Source organism: Sorghum bicolor, chromosome 6, assembly GCF_000003195.3.
Source record: "Sorghum bicolor cultivar BTx623 chromosome 6, Sorghum_bicolor_NCBIv3, whole genome shotgun sequence".
Classification (NCBI taxonomy): domain Eukaryota; kingdom Viridiplantae; phylum Streptophyta; class Magnoliopsida; order Poales; family Poaceae; genus Sorghum; species Sorghum bicolor.
In genome coordinates, this window is record NC_012875.2 from 50,456,803 (window position 1) to 50,483,699 (window position 26,897).

The 26,897-nt window shown below is 42.1% G+C and overlaps 3 protein-coding genes across 6 annotated transcripts; 2 read left to right on the plus strand and 1 right to left on the minus strand.

The window, feature by feature from the left end:
• LOC8064458 (receptor-like serine/threonine-protein kinase ALE2) lies at nucleotides 699-5,282 on the plus strand. Of its 2 annotated transcripts, none has more exons than XM_002446727.2 (8): nucleotides 699-1,001; nucleotides 1,734-1,865; nucleotides 2,013-2,102; nucleotides 2,204-2,575; nucleotides 2,684-2,932; nucleotides 3,439-3,822; nucleotides 3,950-4,190; nucleotides 4,362-5,282. In XM_002446727.2, the coding sequence occupies exons 1-8, from the start codon at nucleotides 947-949 to the stop codon at nucleotides 5,035-5,037; spliced, it is 2,199 nt and encodes a 732-aa protein (XP_002446772.2). In that variant the 5' UTR covers nucleotides 699-946; the 3' UTR covers nucleotides 5,038-5,282. The 2 variants fall into 2 exon arrangements, with proteins under 2 accessions (XP_002446772.2, XP_021318365.1); XM_021462690.1 differs by having other exon boundaries at nucleotides 1,737-1,865.
• Nucleotides 5,483-15,625, plus strand: LOC8075917. Of its 3 annotated transcripts, XM_021462688.1 has the most exons (18): nucleotides 5,485-5,936; nucleotides 6,068-6,126; nucleotides 6,248-6,329; nucleotides 6,481-6,548; nucleotides 6,780-6,849; nucleotides 7,395-7,476; nucleotides 8,784-8,848; nucleotides 9,267-10,322; nucleotides 10,405-10,467; nucleotides 10,585-10,631; nucleotides 10,730-10,775; nucleotides 10,850-10,929; nucleotides 11,183-11,299; nucleotides 13,333-13,414; nucleotides 14,430-14,555; nucleotides 14,694-14,774; nucleotides 14,847-14,972; nucleotides 15,051-15,625. In XM_021462688.1, the coding sequence occupies exons 1-18, from the start codon at nucleotides 5,601-5,603 to the stop codon at nucleotides 15,114-15,116; spliced, it is 2,652 nt and encodes an 883-aa protein (XP_021318363.1). In that variant the 5' UTR covers nucleotides 5,485-5,600; the 3' UTR covers nucleotides 15,117-15,625. The 3 variants fall into 3 exon arrangements, 2 of the variants coding, with proteins under 2 accessions (XP_021318364.1, XP_021318363.1); XM_021462689.1 differs by lacking the exons at nucleotides 14,694-14,774; nucleotides 14,847-14,972; nucleotides 15,051-15,625 and adding an exon at nucleotides 14,295-14,338 and having other exon boundaries at nucleotides 5,483-5,936; nucleotides 14,430-14,554; XR_002454029.1 differs by lacking the exons at nucleotides 13,333-13,414; nucleotides 14,847-14,972; nucleotides 15,051-15,625 and having other exon boundaries at nucleotides 5,483-5,936; nucleotides 14,694-14,716.
• Nucleotides 16,123-18,934, minus strand: LOC8075918 (coiled-coil domain-containing protein 115). The gene is made up of 6 exons (XM_002448104.2): nucleotides 18,561-18,934; nucleotides 17,796-17,928; nucleotides 17,430-17,555; nucleotides 17,288-17,352; nucleotides 16,842-16,929; nucleotides 16,123-16,767 (listed from the first exon to the last, which is right to left on the minus strand). The coding sequence occupies exons 1-6, from the start codon at nucleotides 18,750-18,752 to the stop codon at nucleotides 16,694-16,696; spliced, it is 678 nt and encodes a 225-aa protein (XP_002448149.1). The 5' UTR covers nucleotides 18,753-18,934; the 3' UTR covers nucleotides 16,123-16,693.

Here is a 26,897-nt window from a genome sequence, read left to right on the forward strand (position 1 = left end):
CTTGACGGAAGACCATAAAAGAAAGATAATTTTATTTTGGGGGCATACAAGTAAGTTAAAAAAAATCGGACCATACACATAAGGAGCATTTTTCCATACATTAAGGCCTTGTTTAGTTTCGGAAGTAAAAAGTTTTCGGGTACTATAGCAATTTCGTTTATATTTAATAAGTATTATCTAATTATGGTCTCACATAAGACGCATTTTTTGTATTAGGCTTAAAAGTTTCGTGAGACAAACTATATAATTAGTTATTTTTTATTTATATTTATAGTTTTATATATGTGTCATGAAATTTAATGTGACGGAAAATTTTGAAAAGTTTTTAGATTTTAGTTATATGTGGGCCTTGTAACATTTTTCACAACTCTCGTCACATCGAATCTTACGACACATCTATGGAGCACTAAATATAGATAAAATAAATAACTAATTACACAATTTATTTATAATTTACGAGATAAATTTTTGAGTCTAGTTAATTATTAGATAATATTTATTAAATACAAATCAAAATGCTACTATTTTTATTTTATGAAATTTTTTGAAGTAAACCAGGCCCCGTGGAAGGCGGAAGCTTGAGAATAGAAGAAACCACTGGCCGGTGTCTGCACCCCAGACAAAAATATTAAAAAAAAAGACACGCTTGTTGAAGGAAAACCTTCAGAGGCCGCCTCGTTCGTCTCGGTGTATCTCCCACCCGCCAATTAATGCTCCTTCGGGACCAGCGCCTCACTTCAATGCGAAGAACCAAAAAGGACTCTGCAGTCTGGAGACTGGAGAGGGAAAAAAAAGAAAGAGCAGCAGCGCAGCGGAAGCAGAGCGCGAGGAAGGAGGCGGACTTGCTCGACTGGGATCCCCCGCCAGGGGTCCACATGGCGGCGGCGCCTTGAGCGGTGGAGCCGGGCCCTCCCACCAGCGACGCCGGCGGCCGCGACGTCCCGAGATGCCGCCGCGGGGACCGGCGGCGCTGCTGCTGCTCCTCCTCCTCGTGCTCTGTGGTGCGTCCTTGAGATTTTTCCTCGTTTCCTTCTCCGTGCTTCGCGTTTTCTCGGGTTCGGCTTGCAATGCCGGGGAGAATTTTGGTGCGGATTGCGTTCTTGCGGTGGGATCGCCGGGGAGGAGCGGCGGGCATGGCGTGCGTCGCAAGTTCCACTGGTCGTGTCGTGTGTGGGGCAGAAGATGGTTTCGCCTTTTCCTCCATGGAGCTGTTGCTCTCGTGATTCCTCCGAGCGCATCTGAACCATGCCTCAGGCTTTGGCATGTTAAAGTTGCAATTCCTTCTGAAAAATCTGCACTTCGGTTTTTTTCGCTTTGGCGCCGCCGGTGGTGATTCCTGGCATGGTTGTCCGCGTGCGTAGGAGTAGGGAGTTGCTGGGTTGTTAAAACAGCGTGCGTAGATACGACAGGAGCTATGATGCGAGTGTAGCATTTTCTGTTTCATATCGAGCTCGAAATGTTTAGGCTTTGGCAGTTCGTTCAAGTGCGTGGTGAGGGTTTTGGGCTCCTCATTTTGTGCTGTCTTTTTAATTCTTGCTAGAGCTGTCAATTGTCATCAAACTCTGCGTTGCCTGACTGTATACAGGCTGTTCAGTTCCAAATGCAGGGAACGAAACCCAACATTCAGTGCATTAAAGACATTTTCGTCAATTGTAGCGCCCGCTCTTCATTTTGCAGCTGTGATGCTTGTATGCATTGTTTGGGTTAATTGTTTCTTGTTTGAATATCCAAAGCAGTGCAACTCGGAACATCAAGCTCTACAACTACAAGTCTTGCATCATACTTATTCGGATTCTGGAGTAGAACCCATCAGCATCGCTTTCCTGCCCTAGCCCCTGGCCCGGCCCCTTCTCCCCAACCTCAAGGTAAGCACAAAAACCCTTGAGATTTGTACACATGAATAGTATAGGTGTACCAAGCAGATATAATTCTCAGTTTCTCACCATGACCGAAAATATATTTTCAGTGTGTACCTGCCAACTTTAGATATAATTGTTCCTTTTGATACTCAGGCCCCATTATTGCTCACCCAGTGCATAGGCATCACAGAAGAAGGCATCATGCTTCCCCACCACCTTCATCGATTTCGCCAGAAAGACAAGGTTTGTTTACTTTCTCAGCTGTCCAATAGAAATGACAAATCTTATTGTTAGTACGAAGAAATCAACAATAATAAGACCTTTTCATGCCTGAATTTGTGCAGATTGCAGCAGAACAACTTGTTCTGCTCCACTTACGTCGACTCCAATTGGTTCACCCTGTGGTTGTGTATATCCTATGCAAATTCAGCTTGATCTTGGCGTGGCACCTTATCAATTATTTCCCAGAATCGATGAGTTAGAAATTGAGGTTGCAGCAGGTACATTCCTGAAACAGAGTCAAGTTCGGATAATGGGTGCTGGGAGTAGTCTTCAAGATCCTGAAAAGACAACAGTAACCATCGATTTGGTGCCATTAGGCCAGAAATTTGATAGGACTTCAGCCTTACTGATTAGCAACAGATTTTTGCAAAAGAAGGTTCCAATAAACTCATCCGTTTTTGGTGACTATGTTGCTACATATGTTCATTATCCAGGTGAATAGATGTTGATGTATTCACTTCACTAGCCTTCTGTAGTGGTTTTTGTTGTTTTGTTTATCTAATCCTTGTTCTTTTCTTTATCTAACCATACACATATCGCAGGCCTTCCTTCTTTAGTACCTATTCCTGGATCCTTGGGTCCAGTAAGCAGTAACGAGGACCCTTTTGGTGCAAATATACACAATAGAAGCCATCACAAGATTAACTCTAAAATGGTTGCCATAATTGCTCTGTCAGCTGTGGTTTTTATTTTGACGTGCTTGGCCATTGGCATCGTATGGAGATTCAATGGACTTAAACATTCTCATGCTATGGGCCCTATTTCAAGTTCTTCCATCACTAGAAAAGGAGGTAATTTTCATGACAATTGGCACATTATACTATACTTCTGGTATATTGCACTATAGTCATTTGCATTTGGATTGATTGAGATGCAATTATATGGTATCCCTTGACCTTGTTAGACAGGGGTACTTTCTACTCATGTACCCTGAATTAGAATATGAGTCAGGTGATGCACACTCCTGTGTTCCTGCCTCCGCTTCCAGGAACTCACCCTGGTCCTTGATGGTTCTTGTTGCTTCATTTCTGTTCCTCTATCTGGTCCAATGGAGGCACTATCAATACTTTGGTTTGTCATGTATTGAAGTATGTCGTGATATACAATGATCTTGTTACTATTTAGTATTTACACATCAAAAGACCAGTAAACACAGAGCACTGACTTGAACACTAAGGGCACTACTTATGATCTTGCTTTAATTCATGAACAACAATGCATAAAGAAGCATAAAAACACCCTAATGGAATATAATCTCCCCTTAATTTTTGTAATAGCATTTATTTTTCTGTTTCAGCTATGAGGTCATCGTTCTCTGGTACAAGCAGCTCGGCAGCATCATTTGCTTCAACAATAGGAACCTGCCCATCCACCGTAAAGACATTTACAATAACTGAGCTTGAGAAGGCTACAGAAAACTTCAGCTTCAGCAAAATAATAGGCGAAGGGGGTTATGGACGTGTTTATCGTGGTGTAATTGAAGATGGTGTTGAGGTTGCTGTCAAATTGCTCACAAGGAAACATCACAACAGAGATCGCGAGTTCATTGCAGAGGTTGAGATGCTAAGTCGGTTACATCACCGCAATCTTGTCAAGCTGATTGGTATATGCATTGAACGGAGCACGAGGTGCTTGGTATTTGAGCTTGTTCCAAACGGAAGTGTTGAATCTCATCTACATGGTATTTGAGCACGCTAATTTTCATAGCATCTTAACAGTACTTACACAATTTAAGAAACTTGAACATAACTGTTTTTTGTAGGCATGTAATAATCACTTATTCCTGCACTTCTGTTTTGATATTTCAGGTTCAGATAAAATATATGGCCCGATTGATTTTGACACTAGAATGAAAATAGCCCTCGGCGCAGCAAGGGGACTAGCCTATCTGCATGAGGACGCCAACCCTCATGTCATTCACCGGGATTTCAAGGCTAGCAATGTTCTATTGGAAAACGATTTCACCCCCAAGGTTGCTGATTTTGGGCTGGCAAAGGAAGCGTCAGACGGGATGGATCATATTTCTACTCAGGTCATGGGGACTTTCGGGTAAGACCTCAACTAGTGTTAATCAACAAGTGACATCATACATTTCTTGTCTGCACTTTTGATGATGGCGAGCGCAATTACTCATGATACAGATTGTTTGAACAATTTAAACAATTAATGTAGTCCTATATATTATGGATCATTTGATTTATTTTCCCCAATGCTCTGCAGGTACGTTGCCCCAGAGTATGCGATGACAGGGCATCTGCTTGTCAAGAGCGACGTCTACAGCTACGGTGTGGTGCTCCTCGAGCTGCTGTCAGGCCGAAAACCCGTGGACATGACCCAGCCACCGGGGTCCGAGAACCTGGTCACCTGGGCGCGCCCGCTCCTCACCACCCGGGAAGGACTGCAGCGGCTGGTGGACCCGTCGCTCCCGGCTGGTTACGACTTCGAGAAGCTGGCCAAGGCGGCAGCCATCGCGTCCATGTGCGTGCACGTCGAGGCGTCGCACCGGCCGTTCATGGGCGAGGTCGTGCAGGCGCTGAAGCTGATCCACAGCGGCGGGGGCGGCGACGAGACCTGCAGCGGCTCCTTCGGGGGCGGCGCGACGGAGGAGTCCCCGTGGAACGACGTCAGCAGGAGCACGTGGAACGACGACGACCCGCCGGCCACCCCGGGCCCCGCGCTCCCCCTGGGCTACGGCTCGGACCCTGCCGGCGCCGACGAGCGGAGGCCACGGTCGGCGTCGAGCGCGGTGCTGGACAAGATCGAGTCCCTGGCGATGTACGACTGGTCGGGCCCGCTGCGCACCAAAGGGAAGCACAGCTTCTACAGGCTGAGGGGGAGCATGAGCGAGCACGGTCGCCCTTCGGACGACGGCAGCGTCGAAGGTTACTTGATGTAGCCGGCTAGCCGGCGGCCCGGCGACCACCGTCCGCAGCAGATTGCCGCGGCAGGCATGGCTCGCGTTTCTTGTCTCGGTCTAGAATTGTATAGCTGCTGCAGTTGACGAGATTTTGGTGGTGCCTGTTGCGAAGAACACATCGTTCTGGACATCTGACGTATTCGATGCATTTTGGCCCGGAGATGTTAAATTCTCAGGAATTTTTAACATATATAGGACGAGCGAAAAATCGAGGTTGTCAGAAATTGCGATCCTATACTGCTGACTAACACGGACAATTGCCGTGACCATGAGCACTACCATTCTGATTAGCACAGACAACTAGCGAAATGACACGATCGCCCAGTGCTAACTGGGCCCAGTTGACAGCACAGTGGGCCCCCCGAGGCAGACACCGAGCCCTCGAGCAGGCTAGCGCAATCATGTTTCGTGGGCTCGTGGCGCGCCTTCTCTCTACCCCCCACCACTCGAAGTCTCGAACAGACTGACTGGCTTCTTCCTTTTCCACGACCGGAAGCGACGGCGAAGTGAACACGACGGTCGACGGCAATCGCCGAGTCCTCATGGCCTCGACCAGTGCTCCCGCAGTCGCATGCCGCGTCGCGCCGGCGCGCGCAACGACCTCGGTTCTCCCCGCGCACTCGCTGCCGGGCTGCAGGGCTGCGGTGGTGTGGCGGTGCTGGGCCGCGAGGAGGGGGAGACGGAGGCGGTGGGCGGGGCTGCGGGCAAGGTGCCGCATAAGCTGCGAGGGGAGCCAGCCGTCAGCCGTGCAGCCAGATTCCGAGAGCTCTGGGGAGGGATTGGTGGCGGAGGAGGACGGGCCGCGGCGGCCGCCGTTCGACATCAACCTCGCCGTCGTGCTCGCCGGGTTCGCGTTTGAAGCCTACACCAGTCCGCCGGTGAGCACCTTGCTCCTCCCGTCACGACCTACTCGTCCCCATCCTCCTTGAACTGGACTAGTCCAAGCTGGTGGTGGAGGCAACCGCCATGGATTAGCTTACGTGGCACGATTGGTCATCGTATTTGACAGGCAGATGTGGGCTGGCGCGAAACTGATGCGGCTGACTGTCAGACAGTGTTCCTGTCCGAGTAAGTCCTAGGCCTACCCTTCCTTAAGAGAGCTTGGACCATTTATTGTGCCTATGGTGCTAATTGCTAAGCCGTTACTGTAAATGTTGTCAATGATGCATCGATGCCACAACTATTGCAGTGTGTTTCTTCGTGAAGTATACGATGGACAGCTAGTCGTCAGGCTGAAGAAAGGCATAAACCTTCCTGCAATGGATCCATGGGTACGATGCTGCATTACTGGTTATGCTGCTGAATCTGTATTGAGCTTCATTCTCTAGTTGACCAGTAAAAAGTTTTTACGTCTGCAATTATTAAGCGAAGTCCTATTTCCCCACTCTTTAGTGATTCCCTTAACTAATTATTTTGTTTCAGGGTACAAGTGATCCTTATGTAATTCTACAACTGAATGGCCAAACTGCAAAAAGCCAAATTAAATGGGCGTGAGTTACTTATTCCTTTTTATGTATGCTGGGGCTGGGATTGCTATAAATAAGAAGTTCCTTTCTATATGAATTAAAATAATTTATGCAGTATAAACTGAGCGCTTTATTTCATTCGCGATACTGTGTCAACTAGCGGATAATTTTCTTGAGAAAACTAGAAATATTTTCTTGAAAAAGCTTGAATTTTTTCTGGCCCTTTGCATTGATTTTATTAATTGTTCACTGTAGGACAAAGGATCCAACATGGAATGAGGATTTCACATTTAACATTAAAAAATCTCGAGAAAATCTTCTTCAGGTATGAATAAGTTATAATTTCATGGTCCTCTATTCTAGCCCCTTCTTTTCGTTTAAGGAAAGTTCTGGTTGGTTGTTCTACATTGTCTGTCTTGTTAAACACTTTCTTTTTTTCGTTTAAGGGAAGGCCAATTAATCTTCCTCTGTCTTGGCAAAGAAACTGCTGCATGCTATAAGTACCCAGGGCATGTAGTGATATTGGACTCGCTCCAGGTGTTATAAAATTGTTCTAGATGTTGGGTGGATCAACTCCAGTGAAGCTTAAACTGAATCTAAACTGAATCGGCAATATTTATGATTTTAACAAACATAAATGCATGTCTGTAACTTTCAGGATGGCAGAGTATGTGGTCAAGATTATTTATATTTGTATTTATATTTATATTTATATAATTGAAATAGATAAGAAATAGTAAGTGATAGTAATCAAACATAAGATTGTCTGCATCTTTTAATTTTGGTTTTAATCATCTACTTTGTTATATCTTGGTTCTACTATGAATGATTTCTGTGCCTTTTGGCATCTGCTGCCATGTTGCTGAATAGGTTGCAGCTTGGGATGCAAATCTTGTTACCCCACACAAACGCATGGGAAATGCTGGATTATACCTTGAATCACTTTGTGATGGTAATTCTCTATAATAATAAAGAAATCACAATAATCTCTCATGGTATTCCTTTTGTTAAAACCAGGTTTTCAGAACCTGTTCCTGGTCGGTGTCATGGGTGCTGGTTTCCTTATTCTCAGTGCTGGTCTGTACAGAGTCATGGTCAAAATCATGTTGAAACGGGATGTAATATTCTTATTGAGAAGTTTAAAAAAAATGAAAAAAAACTTGTTGCCAACCCAAAAAATAATGGTAGGACACTGGCCTGTAGTTTCTATAATTGGTTTGTTCCATCCTATCAAGGGGTAGTTGCAGTGATCACCAGCCTAGAAGGTTATGGTCAGCCCAGGTTATGGTGCGACCTTATACGGTGAAGCCGTGGTTCAGGTGTTTTCTTGGTCAGTTTGACTAAGAACTTCTTCTTAGTAAAAACATAGAGCTTCTTCTTAGAGCAGTACCATGTGACAGTCTTCCCTCACCATCTGAGTTTTTTTAATAAATAAATAAATAAATAAATAAATAAATAAATAAATAAACTATTGGCCTGTGATAAGCTTGATTCAGTCCCAATTTAACTTGCCAATTCCACCAGTTTGAGAATATCAAGGATGCAACTCACACTCACCACTTGCATTGGGCTTGTTGTTTTATACTAGACAACCACTGTTGTTTTCTTATTGTAAAACACTGAAACTCCATAATCACATGTCTCTAAGCTGCATGTAATCTCACTGATATAAAGCACTATGCTGTTGAAATTGCTCTCCCAAGTTTATTCATCCCACTCAACATTATATCCGAAGATGCTCTACCAAGTTTTGCTTCAAGTAACCTTCACATTTATTACGCTAACAGCTAATACTATCTATTGATATCTGCAACCAGTAATAAGCTAAACCATTTTTATTAGTTCATCACTAAGTGATAGTTGTATGAAAAGATCAATATATATGAAAAAACAACTGAGGCTATTATTTAAACTGGTAAATCTGCGTCAGTTATGGCTTTTTGGCCAAACTGAAAATGCATGTACAATGGTTTTGTACTTAGTCGTGTGTGTTTTGCGCCTGGTTTCCACTAAAAAAAAACTGGGCCTGCAATTGTTTTTATTTTTTCTCCTAATAAAACTTGCAGCAAAACTTTTGCTGCCCTCTTGGAAAACATATGTCCATTGGTCTTTTTCTTGTGTCATGCTTCATTTTTCATTTAATATTCACGTGAAAAGTTGATTACAGAGCAATCAAGCAATATCTTCCCCTCGAATCTAATATGGATGCATTTGTATCTTGCTCTTGGCAAAAGCTTATAACGCCATTGCTGTTTGCAGGTAACAATCATGGTGTTTCTGTTGAATTAGAAGGCCTTGGTGGTGGTGGAACTATTGAGATAGAGGTACGATCCTTAACATTTTGTTTTCCTGACCATTGAATGCGAAGGTGCATCCTCTAACAGATCCTTGCCTTTCAGGTGAGTGAAATCAGCAAAATCCTTCTGTAGATTCTTATAGAAGCAATAGCAGTAGAATATTTTTCATATTAGTAAGCCTTTTGGACATGAACTAGCAGAGCGGCCTTTTAACTAGCCATGAGTACAGTGGTAATTTGACTCACATGTAAGAATATCTAGTATTAAAGCCACATTGGTAAAGCATAGGCTGTATTTACTGTGCACTGCATTTTTTCTCGTTGCACAAACAAGTATAGAGGTATATGAATACTCTAGCTGCATGATTCTCCGATAGTGATATTTTAGTTGTTCCATTATGTCCAAGGCTTGTAATTGTTCCATTCTAATTAGTGAACTATGCCAGGTCAAATACAAGAGTTACGAGGATATCGAGCGTGAAAAACAATGGTGGAGAATACCTTTTGTGTCTGACTTTCTTGTGAAGAGCAGCCTGGGATCTGCTCTTAGAATGGTTCTTGGATCTGAAAGTATAAATGCAAGTCAGTTTGTGAAGTCTGCATTTGGGCAACTAAATTCTTTCACTTACACCTACCTTCCAAAGCCATCATCATTGGAAAGTGGAGCTGAGGTTTCTAAAAATGATGAAGAATCCTCAGATGGCCCAACCAATTCAAATGAGCTTCAACAGCAGAATATTGATTCTGAAGACATTTCAGCAGATTCTCATTCTCATAGTGAAGCTCGATCTCCTGCTGCAACTGTTAACAGTGAAGGAGATGCATCATCCGATATGAAGGAATCGGATGAATACTTTTGGAGAGCTCTGAACAATGTACTCAACCAAAATGTACTACAGAACTTTGGGTTTTCTCTTCCAGAGGTCAAGCAATTGGACGGATTTGACCTATTAAGTTCACTTGGTCTGAAATCACGTGAAATTGCTGAACAGGAATATTTAGAATCTGGACTTGCAATGGCAGATACTTCAACAAGTGATGGCAGTGAAACAACTCCTGAAAACACAGTTGGTGTTGAGAATGAAAATGGAACATTGACAACCAAAGAGGAGGTGCAATCTTCCTTTCCAGACATAAATAAAGTATCTCGGGATGTATTATCTCAAACAGAAAATATACTCGGAGCTCTGATGATACTTTCTAAAAACCTCTCACCACATGATCAGTCAGTAACGACAACTGAAACAAATGGCAAAGATGATATGATTAGAGAGCAGCAAGGTGCTTCTGCTGCAGATTCTGTTCAAAAGGATGATACTGTGGCATCTACCATACTGTCCATTGATGCACAGAAAGCAGAGGATATGCGGAGCCTGTTTGCAAGTGCAGAGACTGCCATGGAGGCATGGGCTATGCTTGCCACTTCACTGGGACGTAACAGTTTCATCAAATCGGACTTTGAAAAAATATGTTTTCTTGACAATGTTTCAACAGACACACAAGTGAGTTTTGTTGCGATATGCCGATATCAATGAGTTTCCTGTCTCCTTTGTTTTGATAGATTATATTAACAATAACATGTAGGTTGCCATATGGCGTGATTCTTCTCGAAGAAGGTTGGTTGTTGCCTTTCGAGGAACTGAACAAGTATGCATTAACATGAAAATCTTATGTTCTATTATTAATGGCAAATTCACTTTATAATTTGGCACATATGCAACCTTATTCACTTCGCTTTGCATTGGTTTCTACATGTCAACCTAGTCAAGGTGGAAGGATTTGCGAACTGACTTAATGCTTGTACCTGCTGGGTAAGATTGAAGAAAGAAATTGTAGCTATTGTAGTCGTAATTTTCTTTTTTGTTATTTTATGTTCCTTTCTCACACCATGTCTTGAACCTGATTACAGACTAAACCCTGAGAGGCTGGGTGGTGACTTCAAACAAGAAGTTCAAGTTAGTTGTCTACACTCTTTTATGTGTCTGTTCTCATATTCTGCTACCTGACATGTTGTCACACCATGTTTTAGGTTCACAGTGGATTCTTAGGTGCATATGACTCTGTTAGGAACAGGATCATGACACTCATCAAATATGCCGTTGGATTCCTGTAAGTATTTTGCAGTGAAATAGGTGACTTTCTTTCTAAATAAGTTCAATATGAAGCAGGAAACTTTCAATGTTCCATAGCATGTTGTCATTGCTGTTCACATGGAATTTTGACAATATATCTCAGAAAACTATTGCTGAAAAGAACAATATTTGGATTTAAATCTTGATTTTTATGTGTTTATTGTATATATAGCTTCACCAAGTAACTATCTCAAACTTTATTCACAAAGCATCTAATTATTCCACTGCAGGGATGAAGAAGATGCAGGAACCATACCTAGTTGGCATGTTTATGTGACTGGACACAGTTTAGGTGGAGCACTAGCAACCCTTCTTGCTCTTGAACTCTCATCAAGTCAAATGGCCAAGTAAGTTTGAACCTTCACTTGATCTAAATCTGCGATCTTCTCATTTCAGTTACCATATGACATCATTTGATTCCGAGTTTGTGGAAACATGTAAAAGTCAAACATTTAACACGTAGGAAACCCAAAGTCCCAAACAAGATCAGATTAACTTGGATGGCTCCTTATTAATTGCTCTTTTTTTTCGAACAATACAAGAGAACTACATGTCATTTCATTAAGAAGAAATATAGTACAAGGAGAGATCAAAAGGCCTCTCCAAAACACAACCCCTTACATTACATTAGCATCTATTACAAGACTGAAACAAGAAACGACCTCGACCAAAGCATCTCCTCAAGACAGAAGGCCTGGGGTGAACAGCCTAGATAGGAGTTCGCTGAGAGCCGAGGCTCTGACAGAGCACCAAAGAACACACTCCTCTCCTACTTTGTGCAGCACTGCCTGAAAGTGGGAGAGGCTACCAGAATGATCAAAGTTCACAGGCTACCAGAATGATCAACGTGTTGAGTCCTTTTCTCAAATCTTTATGTAGGCCCTTCATGACATTGCACCACCAACTAGAGAACCGAGAGACAGAAGGTCGAGGTGCTCGAGCAATTAGACCCAGCCTCTGGAAAATGACCGCCCAAACCTGCCTGGAAAGAACACAAGAGACAACTTATTAACTGCTATGCCCCTGCACTACAGAGTGTTTGTCTTAGTAATGAAGAAAAACTTGTCAGGATACCTGTTATTCTAATAAAAGTGAAGGCCGAACTGGCCAACTGTATTAGATTAATTGAGATGATTACAGGGGGATACACACATATATATAGCAGAGTACATGAGCCTGAGGAGGCCAACAGCCAGCCCAATAGGGAAGGCGCAAGCTAATTCTAACACCCCCCCCCCCCCCCCCCCCCCCCCGCGCAGTCAGAACGGTAGCTGGCCGGACGTTCAGACTGGAGCGAAAATCAGTGAAGACGGATGAAGGAAGACCCTTGGTGAAGACGTCAGCAAATTGGGATGTGGTGGGGACATGGAGGACCCAAACAGCCCCAATGGCAACGCGTTCCCGTACGAAGTGGAGATCGATCTCCACGTGTTTGGTACGCTGGTGTTGTACGGGGTTGGTGGAGAGGTAGACGGCGCTGACATTGTCGCAATAGACGAGGCAGGCTGATGACATGGGGTGATGAAGTTTCTGGAGGAGTTGATGTAGCCAGGTAGCTTCAGCAACGCCATTTGCAACTGCACGATATTCAGCCTCCGCACTGGAGCGGGAGACGGTGGGCTGCCGCTTGGATGACCAGGAGACGAGGCTGCTGCCGAGGAAGACTGCATAGCCCGAGGTAGAACGGCGGGTGTCTGGACAGCCAGCCCAGTCAGCGTCGGTGTAGACAGTGAGCTGTGACGGAGATGACCTCGGAATGACCAGGCCATAGTCCAAGGTGCCCTTGAGGTAGCGGAGGATCCTTTTGGCAGCAGTGAGATGAGTTTCTCGAGGATCGTGCATGTGGAGGCAGATTTGTTGGACGACATATGCAATGTCTGGCCTGGTGAAGGTCAAGTACTGGAGAGCCCCTGCGAGGCTGCGGTATGCAGCAGCCCCCTGTTTGGAGCCCCTGGGATCCGCAGTCCCTCGCCAGCGCGTTCAGCACGGTGACACTCACACCATAAAGGCCGAACTGGCCAACTGTATTAGATTAATTGAGATGATTACAGGGGGATACACACATATATATAGCAGAGTACATGAGCCTGAGGAGGCCAACAGCCAGCCCAATAGGGAAGGCGCAAGCTAATTCTAACAAAAAGTACTGGTGCACTGGAACTTCATAAATTTTAAAGAAGATTTTAGTGTTGAACTTCCTATTTGTATATCATTCTGTTATGCTGTTATAGAACTGTCAAAATAGCTCACCAGTAGTTTATGTATCTTTAACACTTCCGCAGTTGGCAGCTGTTGACGATTTCTATAATGGTTTTCAACTATGTTAGTATATGATTTCCTATATTTTTTATTTTCATATTTGTCATGTCATCTTTTATAGGAATGGTGTCATATTTGTGACAATGTACAATTTTGGCTCTCCTAGAGTGGGAAATAGAAGATTCGCTGAAGTATACAATGCGGTAATTTGAAGACTATTTACTAACTCTGTAGACGCTAATTTTCTACTTGGATGGATTGATTTAGAAATGACACACTTGATAAATTACAAGTGAGAATTATTATGTTATTTTGTACCTAATGAAACAATTATGTTCTTCATAATAATTTCTGGCATGGCAGAAGGGTCATTTAATAAATATCAATCATTTTAATTTGGAGTGTGGAAATGAATGTGAATATTGAACTACTTAATCTTTTTGTTCAATCTGCTTTCTGTCCTTGATATGTTAGCTAAGGAATGGTGGGGAGGTTCATATGAAATATGTATATCTAGTACCTATTAGGTTTTATTTCAAATAAGTGTCTGGGCAGCTGCATAGAAGTATTATTTCAAAAGACATACAAATGCTGCCAACCCTTTGTATAGCAGGGCTCAGGCTTGTATTTTGCATGCACTCTCTTTCATATCTTAATTTAAAGGCAGCGGTCTTGCCACTTTCTTTCAAATAAAAAAAAATTAAATAAAAGGAAAGAATGGAAGCAGGAATAATCCAACCTTTCTTTCGCATTTGGAAAAACCAGATAGCAGACATTTTGTCATTCTTCTGTAGTATAGTGGTGTTACGCTCCTAGCTAAGCTATTTGTACACCCATGCTCACATAAATAGCATCTTATCAGTTATCAGAGAGGAGATCCCTACTTGGTGACTTGATATAGGCAAGTTACAATTCTCCATGGAATACATTAATGAAATAGTTTTTTTGGTACCATGCATTCAAAAGATGAATATTGTAGAGAGAGCTGGGATGAACTTGCGGAAGGCCAATTCTCAGATCAAATTCAAGAGTCACATGTAGTCATACATACAGGAATAACTTTTTGTGCTGGTTTTATCATAGGTGAAGCCTATCTATTAGAACCAGTGTAATAATAACATTCTGAGTTAAGTTGTAATCCCCCATACCTTCTATCGTAATTTTACTGCAAGGATCTATGAACTAAAAAAAATTTTATATCTTTTTTGGACTTTCCAGAAAGTAAAGGACAGCTGGAGAATTGTCAACCATCGAGATATCATTCCAACAGTACCACGTCTTATGGGCTATTGCCATGTGGAAGCACCAGTTTATCTTAAATTTGGAGATGCAAAAGATTCACCGGTAAAGTAGTTTTTTTTAATCATTTCTCGATCAAAATGTGCCCTAATAATGTTGTTAACTAGGTATCCGTGTTTTAGTGTACCAGATCCCCCCAGTTGTCACCAAAAAAACATAAAATTGCATTTGTATGTGATACAGGTAAATAACAACATTCTAGATGATGAAGACCAAGGTGACGTGATTGGGGAGTACACACCTGATGTTCTTGTTACTGAATTTGTGAGTACGCCTCTGTTCGTTACTACTTACTAGGATGTTATTCTAACTAATTGGACTTATAACTTCCTGCAGATGAAAGGCGAGAAGCAACTTGTGGAAAAACTACTGCAAACAGAAATAAATCTACTCCGCTCAATCAGGGATGGTTCGGCTCTTATGCAGCACATGGAAGACTTCTACTATGTCACCCTTCTTGAGGTTTCTTCACAACTATTTCTACTTTTCTCAGATCAAGCTCCTCAAGGTCAGCAACTAAATAACAGTTAAATATTGCAGAATGTGAAATCAAGGTATCAAGTGGTAGATGGTGCCAATGATGAATACCGCCAATTGACAGCGTGATCCTAGTAAAATTGCACAGTGATACACAGCTATTTGTGAAGGGTGTCAGTCAGCCTGGGCTGCCAAGTGTCGTGCACAGTGATACCTGATACGGAATTATGGAGGCCGAAGCAACAGGGCTGTTTGTATTTGTCTATGTTGGTTGTTGTCTGCCAACCGGCTGTTATACGCGTGCGTGCGCTGAGGCCAGAATCAACTATTGCCCTATTGCCTACTATATAGTTGCAATTCTGGAGATTTCTATAGCCTACAGCGGGAGGATCAACGGGAAGAATTCCAGAAGGCAGTGGTTTAGTTGGGCCTGTTGTAAACAAACATATCAATGCCACCGGCTTCTGGGATTCGTCCTGCAGTCACCACTCCCTCCTGTCCTGCACATCAACATAAATCTTTACAGAGTAGAAACCTGGGGTACATGATTCAGAGAAATCAAGAACGAAACAAAGACCTAAATATATAATGAGACTAATGATAGTTAAATATAGGTTGGTTCATCCGTAGGATGCAAAGGCTTGAACTTGGTGTTAGCATAGTACTCCATTATACTATTGGAACAGGCCTAGCATGGCAAACACCAAGTTCAACTTACTCTATTAAAATCTGCTTTCAAAACAGCTACAATCAAATAAAAATGTTTATTTTCCCTCAACTCCATTTGGTTAAAATTCTCTGATACACAAAATCAAATATAGCTAATTGCCAACCTATTAAAACTGGGTCCGATCGCATCCTCAATGTAGATACAAATTCGTTAACCATTATGCTACATGCTATCTGTATTACAAACCTATTTTTGAGGAATTATAAATTACCTCCGAAAATATGTTTTCAGAGGAGGAACTTGCATCTTATTTTGCTGTGGAACTTCCCTGTCGATAGCACTCTTCAAACGCTGCTTTGATTATTTTGGGATCCCTTTGGTTGAGAAAATTACCCACTACTGGTTATGAAAAGGAAAAAAAACGGTTCGCTTTATTGGAGTCCATGTGTGCTCTGCAAATGAAAATTATAGCAGATACAACTTTGAGCACAACAAATGGAATCTATGTGTGCTCTGCAAATGAAAATTATGGAACTGTACCATGTAATTGGCAATTGTTCAGCGGAGAAGAACAAACTGCATAAAGCAACATAAACACGTCATTTTGCTTGATAGAAGTTATACAAGTACAGATTTCATTTTTTTTATTGGAGTGTCCAGATGTCTGCCGCCGTTAGTGTCCGTCTGAATAATTCAATCCAACAGTATAGACAAGCAGAGCCCACCAGGGTGCCAAACGCATACTCTAAACCATATCCATACATGACTTGCATCGGGTGTTGAAAGGAATCATTTTGATGGTTGGTTGATTTCTGGTTGCCTCAAGCAATTTCTGACTGATTCCAGCATGTGTTCTCGCATTCACAGGTATGTGAGCTCCACCTTCACATCAGCAATCAGCATAGCAAGCATTATATGCTATTTAGCTGTTCTTAAATATACTGGATCTCAAAACTTAGTTTACAGTTGCTGCGATCCCATGAGTGCTGAATAGATGATGCCCAGGGTACAAAACCTCAAAACAGAATGTCAAGCTTCACTCTTTTAACTGGGAGAAACTAGCTAACATATTTGACCTTGAATTTGCTAGCTCCACAATCAAGTCAAGTGCTGCAACAAATACATGCACAGTTAGATAAAAGGTAGTTTAAACTGGATTAACTTTTTTCATGAAGAATCAAAACCTGTTTCAAATGAAAGTTGGGCGGTTCTTAGTTTCGGAGACACCAATCCTCCAAAGACTGATAATGCTTTTGATCTCGCTCGTTGAACCTAGTGTGCAAAATGGCCAAAAGGAGAATCAATAAATCTGGACATCCTAGAAGTATAGTAGCTTCCATATTCACTGCACCAAAATACAGCTGTTTGATACCCCCAACTGTGGATAGAAGCCTAACTGAAATTGGTTTAGTATGCTTCAATATATTATTGGCATTTATGTTAACCATTGGCATATCTTGGATCAAGCATATCAAGGGGCAAATTTCAGCCACACTGGTAACTCAAGCACATAAAACCTATGTTTTTGGCATTGCATATAGCTAGTGATATATTTTTGCTACCTCTAAGCAGTATTTCACTATCTGACATTCCAATGCCTTTGAAGAAAGAAACTTTTTACCAAACTTACATGATTGCTAGCATCAGCACCAGTAGACGATGCTGTGGTGTTTGCACTTTCATGGTTTCCATTTTCTTCAAATCAAGCAAAGAGATCAGATCAGCCCATCTGTTACTTAACAGGGAGTAGAAAAAAGGCCACATTTTAATACCTGGGGTAGTAACTGATCCTCGATGCCTCATCTTTGGCTCAGTAAAAGCTCTTTCACTGACATCATAGTTGGAGGGACATTCTTCTTGCAAAGACCACTTTGATAGAGCAAAGTGTGGTTTTGGCTCTGAAATATGATCGGATAATATTTATAATTATGAACTGAACAATTGCTGCAAATAGCTCGTGATTTGTGTATGGAATTGCCTTTCTAGTTTTACTCAAAAGTATGCTTCAATAAAACAAACCTTGAACCGAGGAACCAGATTCAAGAGAAAACAAAGGCATTTCTAAAATCTAGAAGTAGTTCTGCAATGCTGATAGATAGATAGCATCCGTTAACTCAAATAGTAGAGAAGTAATTTACCTGATGGTTTCAGGCCATCATGATCAACAACTTGAAGCTTAGTGGCAGCAGACTGCTCCTTGTGATCAAACAGTGTACTCGAAACACGTGATGGGCCCATAGAATGGCGAGCACTTGCCAGATCAAGCCAGCCCTGTATTCATGTTTACTTGTATGATAAAGTGTGGAAACAGGAAAATATGACTTTCACTGCATCTCAATGTAGAAATAAAAAGCCAACAATATGTTGGGGCATCACATGGTCACTAAAATCTGAACATAGCAGAGAAGGGACAGACTTTTGAAAATTATGCAAGAGTCTGGATCAGATTAGTTCCAGGGCACTGCAATTAAGTACAGACTAGAAAATGCAGTGGGTAGTGCAACATAGCATACAGTGTGAGGTAACTGTGGGAAAAGAAGGATAGAACACTATAAATTCACAAAATGCTTTGATAGAGCGTCTCTCCCTAACTCTGAATCCTATCTCCTCGAGTTCCCACAGGTGCAGCTATAAAGTTCTTAACAAAACATCAATGACAGAGACATGTTCTACCCAAGGATTGGGCAAGATCCATGTACAAGATTTATGATGGTGCATCTGTCCCAAACCCCGAATCCATTCTCCTCACTCAGGTTATGTTACAACAGGAACTGGGTCAGAAACACGGGTCTGCTCAAAAGGTATGTAACATTGTGCAAATTACTTCACTGCATGTGTTCCGCTGAATGATGGATGGAGAGACCATAGCATGGAATAGATACCAACACTGGTAGGTCGCATACCTGACGAAGAGCGGAGGATAGGGAGTCCATGAGGAGGAGGTAGCCGTCCACCGAGTCCATGAATCGCAGGATCTCGTCGTCGTCGCCGCCTCGCGGTCGCCCTTTCTCCGCCACCGCGCCGTCGACCTCCCCCGCGCCTTCCGGCGCCGGGATGGATCCCACGAGCTGCAATTCCTCCGTCGCCGCCGCCATCTAGATCCTGCCCCGCTCGGCCGCTCCGCCCCGCCGTGTCAGAACGGTTGCTACCTTGCTGGTCAGGTGGTGTGGAAGGGAAGGGAGTGGTGTCTCCGGGCACGCTTGGGACTGGAAGAAGAAACCCTTGTCTCGCTGAAGTAGCCTCCCTTTGCCGAGCAAAACTGCAAAAGCAAGTCCAGGTTCCTTCTTTGGCCCTATTTGGATAGGCTTCTCCGATAATCAATTTTAATCTAATAAGATTTTCTGATAAGTCAGAATCTGCGGTTGAAAGAATCTGAGCATTTGGCAATCTTGATTTTTTCCTATAGATTCTCTGTCCTGAATGTAAAATGACTTTATATATCCTTAAAGCCCTGTTTGGTTCAGGGTGTTTTATTTAACACCTATCGAATATTTAGATATATGCATATATATTAAATATAGACTATTTACGAACTAAAAACACAGTTAGAAAACAATTTGTGAGACGATTTTTAAGTCTAATTATTCTATAATTGAACACTAATTGCTATAGTTATAATTTATAAATGTGCTACTGTTAAACACCCTTAAGGCTAATTATAGCTTATTTGTTGACTAAATATGAGCTGAAAGCAATGATGGTCTATTTTTCGTTTGTGTAAAATGATCTAAATGTCATTAAGAGGCTTACACCTATGATATTTATATTAGGTGAATTAGAGCTAGGTAAAATTATTGCTATTTAAATCATACTTTATTCTAACCACTTTGCTCTAGTACTTTCGTAGATATTCTTAGGCCTTGTTTAGTTCCGAAAAATTTTGGAAAATCGATACTGTAGCACTTTCGTTTGTATTTGACAAATATTATCCAATTATGGACTAACTAGGCTCAAAAGATTCGTCTCGTCAATTCCGACCAAACTGTGCAATTAGTTTTTATTTTCGTTTATATTTAATACTCCATGCATGTGTCTAAAAATTCGATGTGATGGGGAATGTGAAAAATTTTGCAAAATTTTCAGGGAACTAAACAAGGCCTTAATGAGTTATTCAACAACCCCCTCCGCCTTCCCCTCTAGCCATCAAAATCACATAGGCTAATCACTTGATGTGATTTGTGCTTAGATGCAATCCGGATAACTTTCTTTATTAACTTGTATTATGTGATGCAAAAATATTGCATTTGGGTATTTTATAAAAAAAATGTGTGTTGTCATTTGTCTAATATATACACAATAAATATGTAAATAAAAAATCATACTAATTATTGTGTCATTTATGCCAAAGGCATTTGTGTCTTTTAGGTTTCACTTAACACTGATGAGACCCCTTCGTGAGGAATCGGAGCAACGGGAAGCTTCAGATTAAAAAAACAAAACTAGAATAAATATACAAATACAAAGTAAAAAAACAAAAGCATCCGTGCAGTAGAATTGAAAAACGGAGACAAATATAATTGGTTCCCAACCGCCTGACTCGCTTGCCTTCTATCCGCCTCGCCGCACGGCCCACTCGCCTCCTCATCAGCGCAGCCTGCCTGGCCCCCGCTCGTCTGTCCAAGACCCGGGCGCGGGTGGGGCTCGCAGCGGCGCATGCGCATGGGCTCCAGCGGCGCGGGAAGCTGTTGTGCCTCATCCACGACCGATAAACGGGCGACAGCCGACGTGGTACGGTGCTTCCTCGTGCGTCGTCTCCGAAGGCGGCGGCGCGATTAGATGTGGTCGGTGGGCACAGGTGAACACCAGCAGCAACGAGCTCTGGTCTCTCCGGGCCCAGTCCGATGGCTCTCGGTGGTACCTGATGACATAAGCCCAATTCTATTTAGGTCTTGTTTAGTTCCAAAAAATTTCAAGATTTTTCGTCACATCAAATTTTACGGTATATGTATAAAATATTAAATTTAGACGAAATAAAAACAAATTACGCAGTTTGTCTGTAAATCAGGCGATAATTTTTTTTATCCTAATTAGTCTATGATTGAATAATATTACCACAAACAAACAAAAGTGCTACAGTACTTAAAATTCAAAATTTTTGCCAACTAAACAAGGCCTTAGACGGACCCTCGCTCGTTTTTATTCGAGCGAACGATTCAACTAGCTTTTTTTTTTGTTCTTCTCCTTTTGTATATTTCCACTCCACTCCTACACTTGCTCAGCTAAGTCTGCACGCGGTAAAACAACGTCTACTCCCTCACACGTTTCCCTATATAGCTGCCGTCAACTTTAATTAAAAAAAGTAAAATATTTATTTAAAAATACTATAACTTTCAAATGGTATATCCACCTTTAATTTCGTTTGCACTGATACGTTCTATGTGACAGATGCGAACAAAACTAGACCTCACTTGTATATATTTTGAATAATTCTTTTCTAATACCAATTTAATATATTATTAATTTGTACATCTAAATTTTAAATATAACTTATATTTCTAACTTTATATGTAAGTCGTTCATCAAGTATATATCTAAGTTATACAAACAAGTTATGCATAAAAGTTTTGTATATTTTTTAGTTTTTTATAAGAAGTTATGTGAATATCTAAATTATACATAAAAGTTTTGCGTATACTATCATCATGTAGTAAGTTACTATGTGTGTAACTTGTCACATTGAAGATATATGGTGAAGTCATGTGTATAAGTTATATGTATAAGTTATACGTTAAAGTTTGTTTCATAAGTTATAATTAAAAATTAACATTGTAAGTTTTAAAAAAAAGTTGCGGATTTTTTTTTGTCAAAAATAGAAAAATTTCAAAAAAAAAGTTGCGGAAATTATTTTTTTACCAAAAAAGGAAAGCTGCGGAGGAGGATGTCTGATCGTCTATTAGATTTGAATATGGTGAACGTTCGCTAATTAGCATGGAGTGGTCAAGTCGTGGCCCCTCTCACCACATAGCTCCTACAGCACACCATGGGTTCTCGTGTCCCTACCGCGGAGGCATTGAGCAGCTTGCCCCATTATGGATCTCGGACAGGTACAGTACGACGGGCCGCTAGACCTCACCACCATTGAGAACCCCTCTTGACCACTCCATGCTAATTAGCGAACTCTTCACTAGATGTAAAATGGCTATCCAGATTTACGGATGGCAACTCTATATTTGTCAGCTTTGCACATATACCTATAGATTTATCATAGTAAACAGTAAAGTTTCTATATATTAACCACTTCCACTGATATGCAATGCCACATGTGCATGCTAGCTCGGTAGCGCCCTGCAAACCTCTATACGAGATATGAAATGACCAATTTACCTCTGCTCCTCTCCCTCCACTCATCTACGTGCACACATCAACCTCTTCTTCAACCTCCATGCTCCATCACCAACAAATCGAGCTCCTCTAGCTACCAGCTCCTATGACCCTATCCTCTCCACCTCCTCTGCCTATTTAAGCGGCTCTGAGATCTTCTACACGCATATCGCATCCAACTCGCCCATTCTGAGTTAGCCTCCTACTCCAGCGTCTACCAAGTGCCACCGTTGTCATTGTCGACCTTTGCCCGGAGCTCCGATTTCCCTACTCTGACCACCCCTGTGCTACGTAGCAGCATGGGAATGAGACAAGCCTCCACCCTTCCCTCGTTGTTTGGTGATAGCTAGAGGTTGAAGGAGAAGTTGACGTGTGGAGCGCCTCAGCGAGTGGATGAAGAGAAGGAGCAAGGGTAAATTGGCCATTTCGTATCTCTTGTATAGGTTCCTAGGGGCGATGCTGAGCTAGCGTGCACACGTGGTGTGCCACAAAAGTGGATATGTAGAAGCTTTACTATTTGGCATGGCAAATCTATAGACGCACGCGCAAAGCGAGCAAATAAGAGGTGCCATCCATAAGGATAGTGAGAAGTTAAAAGTCCCAGTAACAATTGGACTTGGTGTCCTGGACTCCATATATCCAAGAAAATAGTAACAGTTGGTAATTGCCAATTAACGTTGTATCTACGAGAGAGCTATTCTCGCTACAAACAAACTATGGAAAAAAGAAATAGCAACGACCTCATCAAGCAAATCTGCAGCCCACTTAGTGATCTGTTCGCTTGAACCACTTAATCTGTTCGTTTGAACTTATCAGCACTACTTTTCAGCCATGAAATTGTAACACCCTAAAACTTACAATTTTCCAAAATAGGAGAAATTGTTTTAATTGTGTATTTTTGTGCACATAAAATATAGGAAAAATAATATTATTCTTTAAATTAAAATTTACCATAGGAGCTAGCAACTTGTTTGAGCATTCATGTCTTTGCATTTGATTTATTGAGATGAGTGGTTTTGGCTAAAGATTAAAAAAAATTCAAACTTGGTTTTGAAAATGTTTGAAAAAGGTTTGTTTTAAAAGAAAAGGGAAACAGAAAAAAAAGAGAGAACACTCCCTCTCTATTTTCGGCCCAAAGGCCCAGAACTTTCCCCCCTCCTTCTCTTCCCTCGGCCCAGCGCGTGCAGGAGCCGCGGCCCAGCTTTCTCCCCCCCCCCCCGCGCCCAGCAACCCTCCCCCTCTCTTCTTCCACCGACAAGCGGGTCCCGCGTCCCTGAGTCACCGACAGGTGGGGCCCACCGGTCAGAACCTTCCCCTACCTCGTGCCCACACCGGACTCCACCAGGAGATCGATCCGGCCGCGCGGTTCCGCCGTGGTTGGCTTGCCCCGCAAGTCATGACCCCCTTAAATAGCGCCTTGGACCTCGCCGAACTCCCCCACCCCAAACCCTGGCGCAGAGCCTTGCCTAGCCGAGCTGCTGCCGCCGCCGAATAGGATCGAGATCGCCGCCGAAGGCGAAGTCTCGATTCATAGCGCCTCTGCCCCCGTGAGTCCCTTGCCGAGCCTCGATTCCGTTTTGCGAAGTCGCCAGAGCTCTTCTTTCACGATTTCGTGCTCTCTGTGTTTTCCTAACGCTTGCCGAACCTGTGCAGAAGCTTGCTGTCCGCCTTCTCCCGTCGCGAGTGCGCCCGGGACTCTCCCCGACATCGGTTTCGCCCTAGGGGAGTTCTCCTCGAGCTTCTCTACGTCCCGGTGCCATCAGCTGTTTCTCTAGTGCCCTAGAACGCCCGTTTGGCCAACCCCGACCGAGTCCGGCCATGGCGCCGCCGTGGGCACTCCCAACTCCGGCGGCCGCTCCCCTCTCTTTCCCCTGATCTAATCTAAACCATCCAAGTGCGATCCAACGGTCTATATCAAAGCATACCCCTTCAGCCGACATCTTTGCTAAAGAGCCCCTGTCCTTTTTAAAGTTCCAACCCGCAGTCCTTTGCGGATTTCCAGAATACGCTTCCTAACTCCGAAAGCGTATTCCCGTCTGCTCTGATTCAGAATACGTTTTCACAGTTTAAAAACGTACTCCGTGCTGGTTTATTCAAAATACGTTTTCAGGAAATTACAAGTTTGCCACTAGATTTGTTTTACACATAAAATATTCATCTTAATTCCGTTTTGGCTCGTTCAAATTGCGTTGGTTTTGTATTCAAAAGATCTACATGTTAGTAACACTATTTTCTCAGTTCGAAACTTTTTAATTCCGTGACTCAAATTAATTAATTGTTTTTCTAAAGAAAATCTTAGAAAATTCATATATTCTTCGTTTTAACTCCGTTTTGATCCATTCAAATTTCGTTAGATTCATTTTTGCGTAATCTATAGATTAGTAGCTCTGTTATACATGCCTCCAACTTTTTAAATCTGAACTTAGTTTTAATCTATTATTTTATTAAAGGAAATCTTAGGAAAATCATAACTTCTTCGTTATAGCTCCGATTTTCGTGATCTTTACGTCTGTGTGATCGTAGAGCGATGTAGATTTGTTTTATAAACTTTTCATCTTTATTTTCTACTGTTGGTGTATTGTTCTAATTATAGGTTTGTTTGCTTTGTATGTTTGCCTCTGGATGATTGATGTTGATGTGATGTCTGAGTTTAGTCGGTGAGCTTTTACGTGGTGATCAAGAAGCAGATTGTGGAAGATTTGGAACTAAAAGAAGGATCTGAGTTTCAAGGCAAGTATAGCATGGGATCATCCTTGTTTCCTAATAACTTTAATCACTTAATTCATATTGCATGTGTCTCTTTGCTAAGGATTTCCTAGTATTGATCTCATACCTTGTCACCTATGGTTATGCATTGGGTAGCTTATGCTAGTGCTCCACTAAACCATGATCTTGTAATTTGACTAAAGAACTATGCAATAAACATTAAAAGATGACTTTCTAGCAACGTTGGAAAAAGAGGGCTAGAGCATTGGGCTATCTTATGGTGCTCTAGTTTCTCTCCATAAGGACTTATCTGTATCTGACCATCCGGGACATACAGTACAACTGTGAGGGCTACATGGCTCTGGCTTTAGCTCAGTATGAGGACCTTTTCTAGCTTGTTAGTGGTTACCCTTGTGGCGCAAATGGGGGATAGCAGACCGTGGATTCCTGCGGGTGAGTCACACGGACTGACTAACGAAACCAAGCGGCCCTAACTTGTTAGACGAACCTTTGAAAGGCTTCATAGTGAACCCTGCCGGTCTTCCTTGGTAGTGGGCTAAGAGGTCGACGGGCCTCAGGCGAAAGGGTAAATCATGACTCACAGTGAAAGTGTACAACCTCTGCAGAGTGTAAAACTGATATATCAGCCGTGCTCACGGTCACGAGCGGCCTTGGACCAATACAGATAAATGATCACTAATGGCAAATCATTAATGGTGTTATTGTTAATATGTTGTTTATGCTATTCTTTATTCACTTTACCTGATCATGAGTTTACTATGGGACTTGACAACTTGATGCTACTCATATGCTAAAATTGTGACAACTAAAAGCTACATGCAGTTAAACCAGTGTCTAGCCTTTGAGCCTCATGAACCCTATGTTATTCTTGCTGAGTACGAGATGTACTTACGCTTGCCTTTACATTTTATTTGGATAAAAATCCCGGATGGGTACCAGATTGCAAGTTTGGAGAAGAGTTTAGGCTTGTGCTCAACCAGTCAGTTGTCCCTGTGGATTTGGAGCTTTCGCTTGAAGAACGGAGTGTCTTTCCGCTGTTTTCTATCTAAGGTTATATCTTTTATACTAAGTTCGTTATATCTAAGCATTGTCTATTGATATTACCCCTAATTGTGGCTGTATGTGAGGTTTGACTTCCTGGGCTCACATATGGTGTGTATCTGGTTTTGTTCTTAAAACTGGGTGCTACAGAAATAATGTTTTTCTCTCACAACAAATCAAAATTAGCAGCATTAGCACCAGCCGAAAAATCAGCTAGCCGAACATGGTAAATTTGGACACCATTAGGGATTTGGATAAACCCAATCCCTCCTGATCCCTCCCAACCCGCTACAATGCATGTGGGGAATAGGTTTATAACTTTATATCGAAACAAACTCTTAGTGTCATTTAATCTAGAAAAAGAGGGTTTATAACATTATATCGAAACAAACCCTTAGTGCCATTTAATCTAGAAAATGATCCTCTTGAATCAAATCTAGAAAAGGATCCTCTTGTGTCGTTTTTCTAATCCCTTGGCAGAAGAACTTTAGACGTACAAACGTGAATTATTCTATCCATATAAGATAGGTACGACCCTAATTCTGTATTTTCCACATTGACTGGAGCAAATCTGCCCGGAATCGCGGATTAGAACATCTGTAAGGCCTTGTTTGGATGTTGTCGGATTCACATCAATCCACATGTGTTGAGGTGGATTGGAGTGGAACTTGAACTAAATTCCATCCCAACACACATGGATTGAAGTGAATACGACAACATCCAAACAAGGCCTAATGAAATTGACATCTAAAAAACCATTATAAACTCCGATACTTAGGTGAAACGGCAACATCCTTACCTTCGCAGTCTGCGTGCTGACCAATGGTTCACGGCAACACCATCATGAGTTTGCAAGCTCGCAGGGTATAAAGAAGAAAAAGGTATTGGGAAATCGGACAAAAATGAAATATGAAATTTCACCTCCGTCAGGGGTGGATGCAGGATGAAATTTCACCTATGACAAACTTACTATTATGTATACAAAATGTCAAAACAAACATATGGTTGACCTATCACTTGTGATTTCGCACAAACCTTTTTCTTCTTTATACCCTGCGAGCTTGCAAACCAAAAAATTTTCGAAACTAAACAAGGCCTATTTGTCCTTTGTAATGGAAGAAAAAAAATATATCAAGATTATATTTTAAATT

What these genes read in the sequence shown, in the direction of transcription:
- LOC8064458 (XM_002446727.2), top strand. Translation starts at nt 947, where the DNA reads ATGCCGCCGCGGGGACCGGCGGCGCTGCTGCTGCTCCTCCTCCTCGTG. An exon ending in CCTCCTCCTCGTGCTCTGTG is followed by an intron (nt 1,002 to 1,733) that starts GTGCGTCCTTGA and finishes GAATATCCAAAG; the next exon opens with CAGTGCAACTCGGAACATCA. An exon ending in CCCTTCTCCCCAACCTCAAG is followed by an intron (nt 1,866 to 2,012) that starts GTAAGCACAAAA and finishes TTTGATACTCAG; the next exon opens with GCCCCATTATTGCTCACCCA.
- LOC8075917 (XM_021462688.1), top strand. Translation starts at nt 5,601, where the DNA reads ATGGCCTCGACCAGTGCTCCCGCAGTCGCATGCCGCGTCGCGCCGGCG. An exon ending in TTCCTGCAATGGATCCATGG is followed by an intron (nt 6,330 to 6,480) that starts GTACGATGCTGC and finishes ATTTTGTTTCAG; the next exon opens with GGTACAAGTGATCCTTATGT. An exon ending in CTCGAGAAAATCTTCTTCAG is followed by an intron (nt 6,850 to 7,394) that starts GTATGAATAAGT and finishes GTTGCTGAATAG; the next exon opens with GTTGCAGCTTGGGATGCAAA.
- LOC8075918 (XM_002448104.2), bottom strand. Translation starts at nt 18,752, where the DNA reads ATGGCGGCGGCGACGGAGGAATTGCAGCTCGTGGGATCCATCCCGGCG. An exon ending in TATCCTCCGCTCTTCGTCAG is followed by an intron (nt 17,929 to 18,560) that starts GTATGCGACCTA and finishes ACATGAATACAG; the next exon opens with GGCTGGCTTGATCTGGCAAG. An exon ending in CCAACTTTCATTTGAAACAG is followed by an intron (nt 16,768 to 16,841) that starts GTTTTGATTCTT and finishes TATTTGTTGCAG; the next exon opens with CACTTGACTTGATTGTGGAG.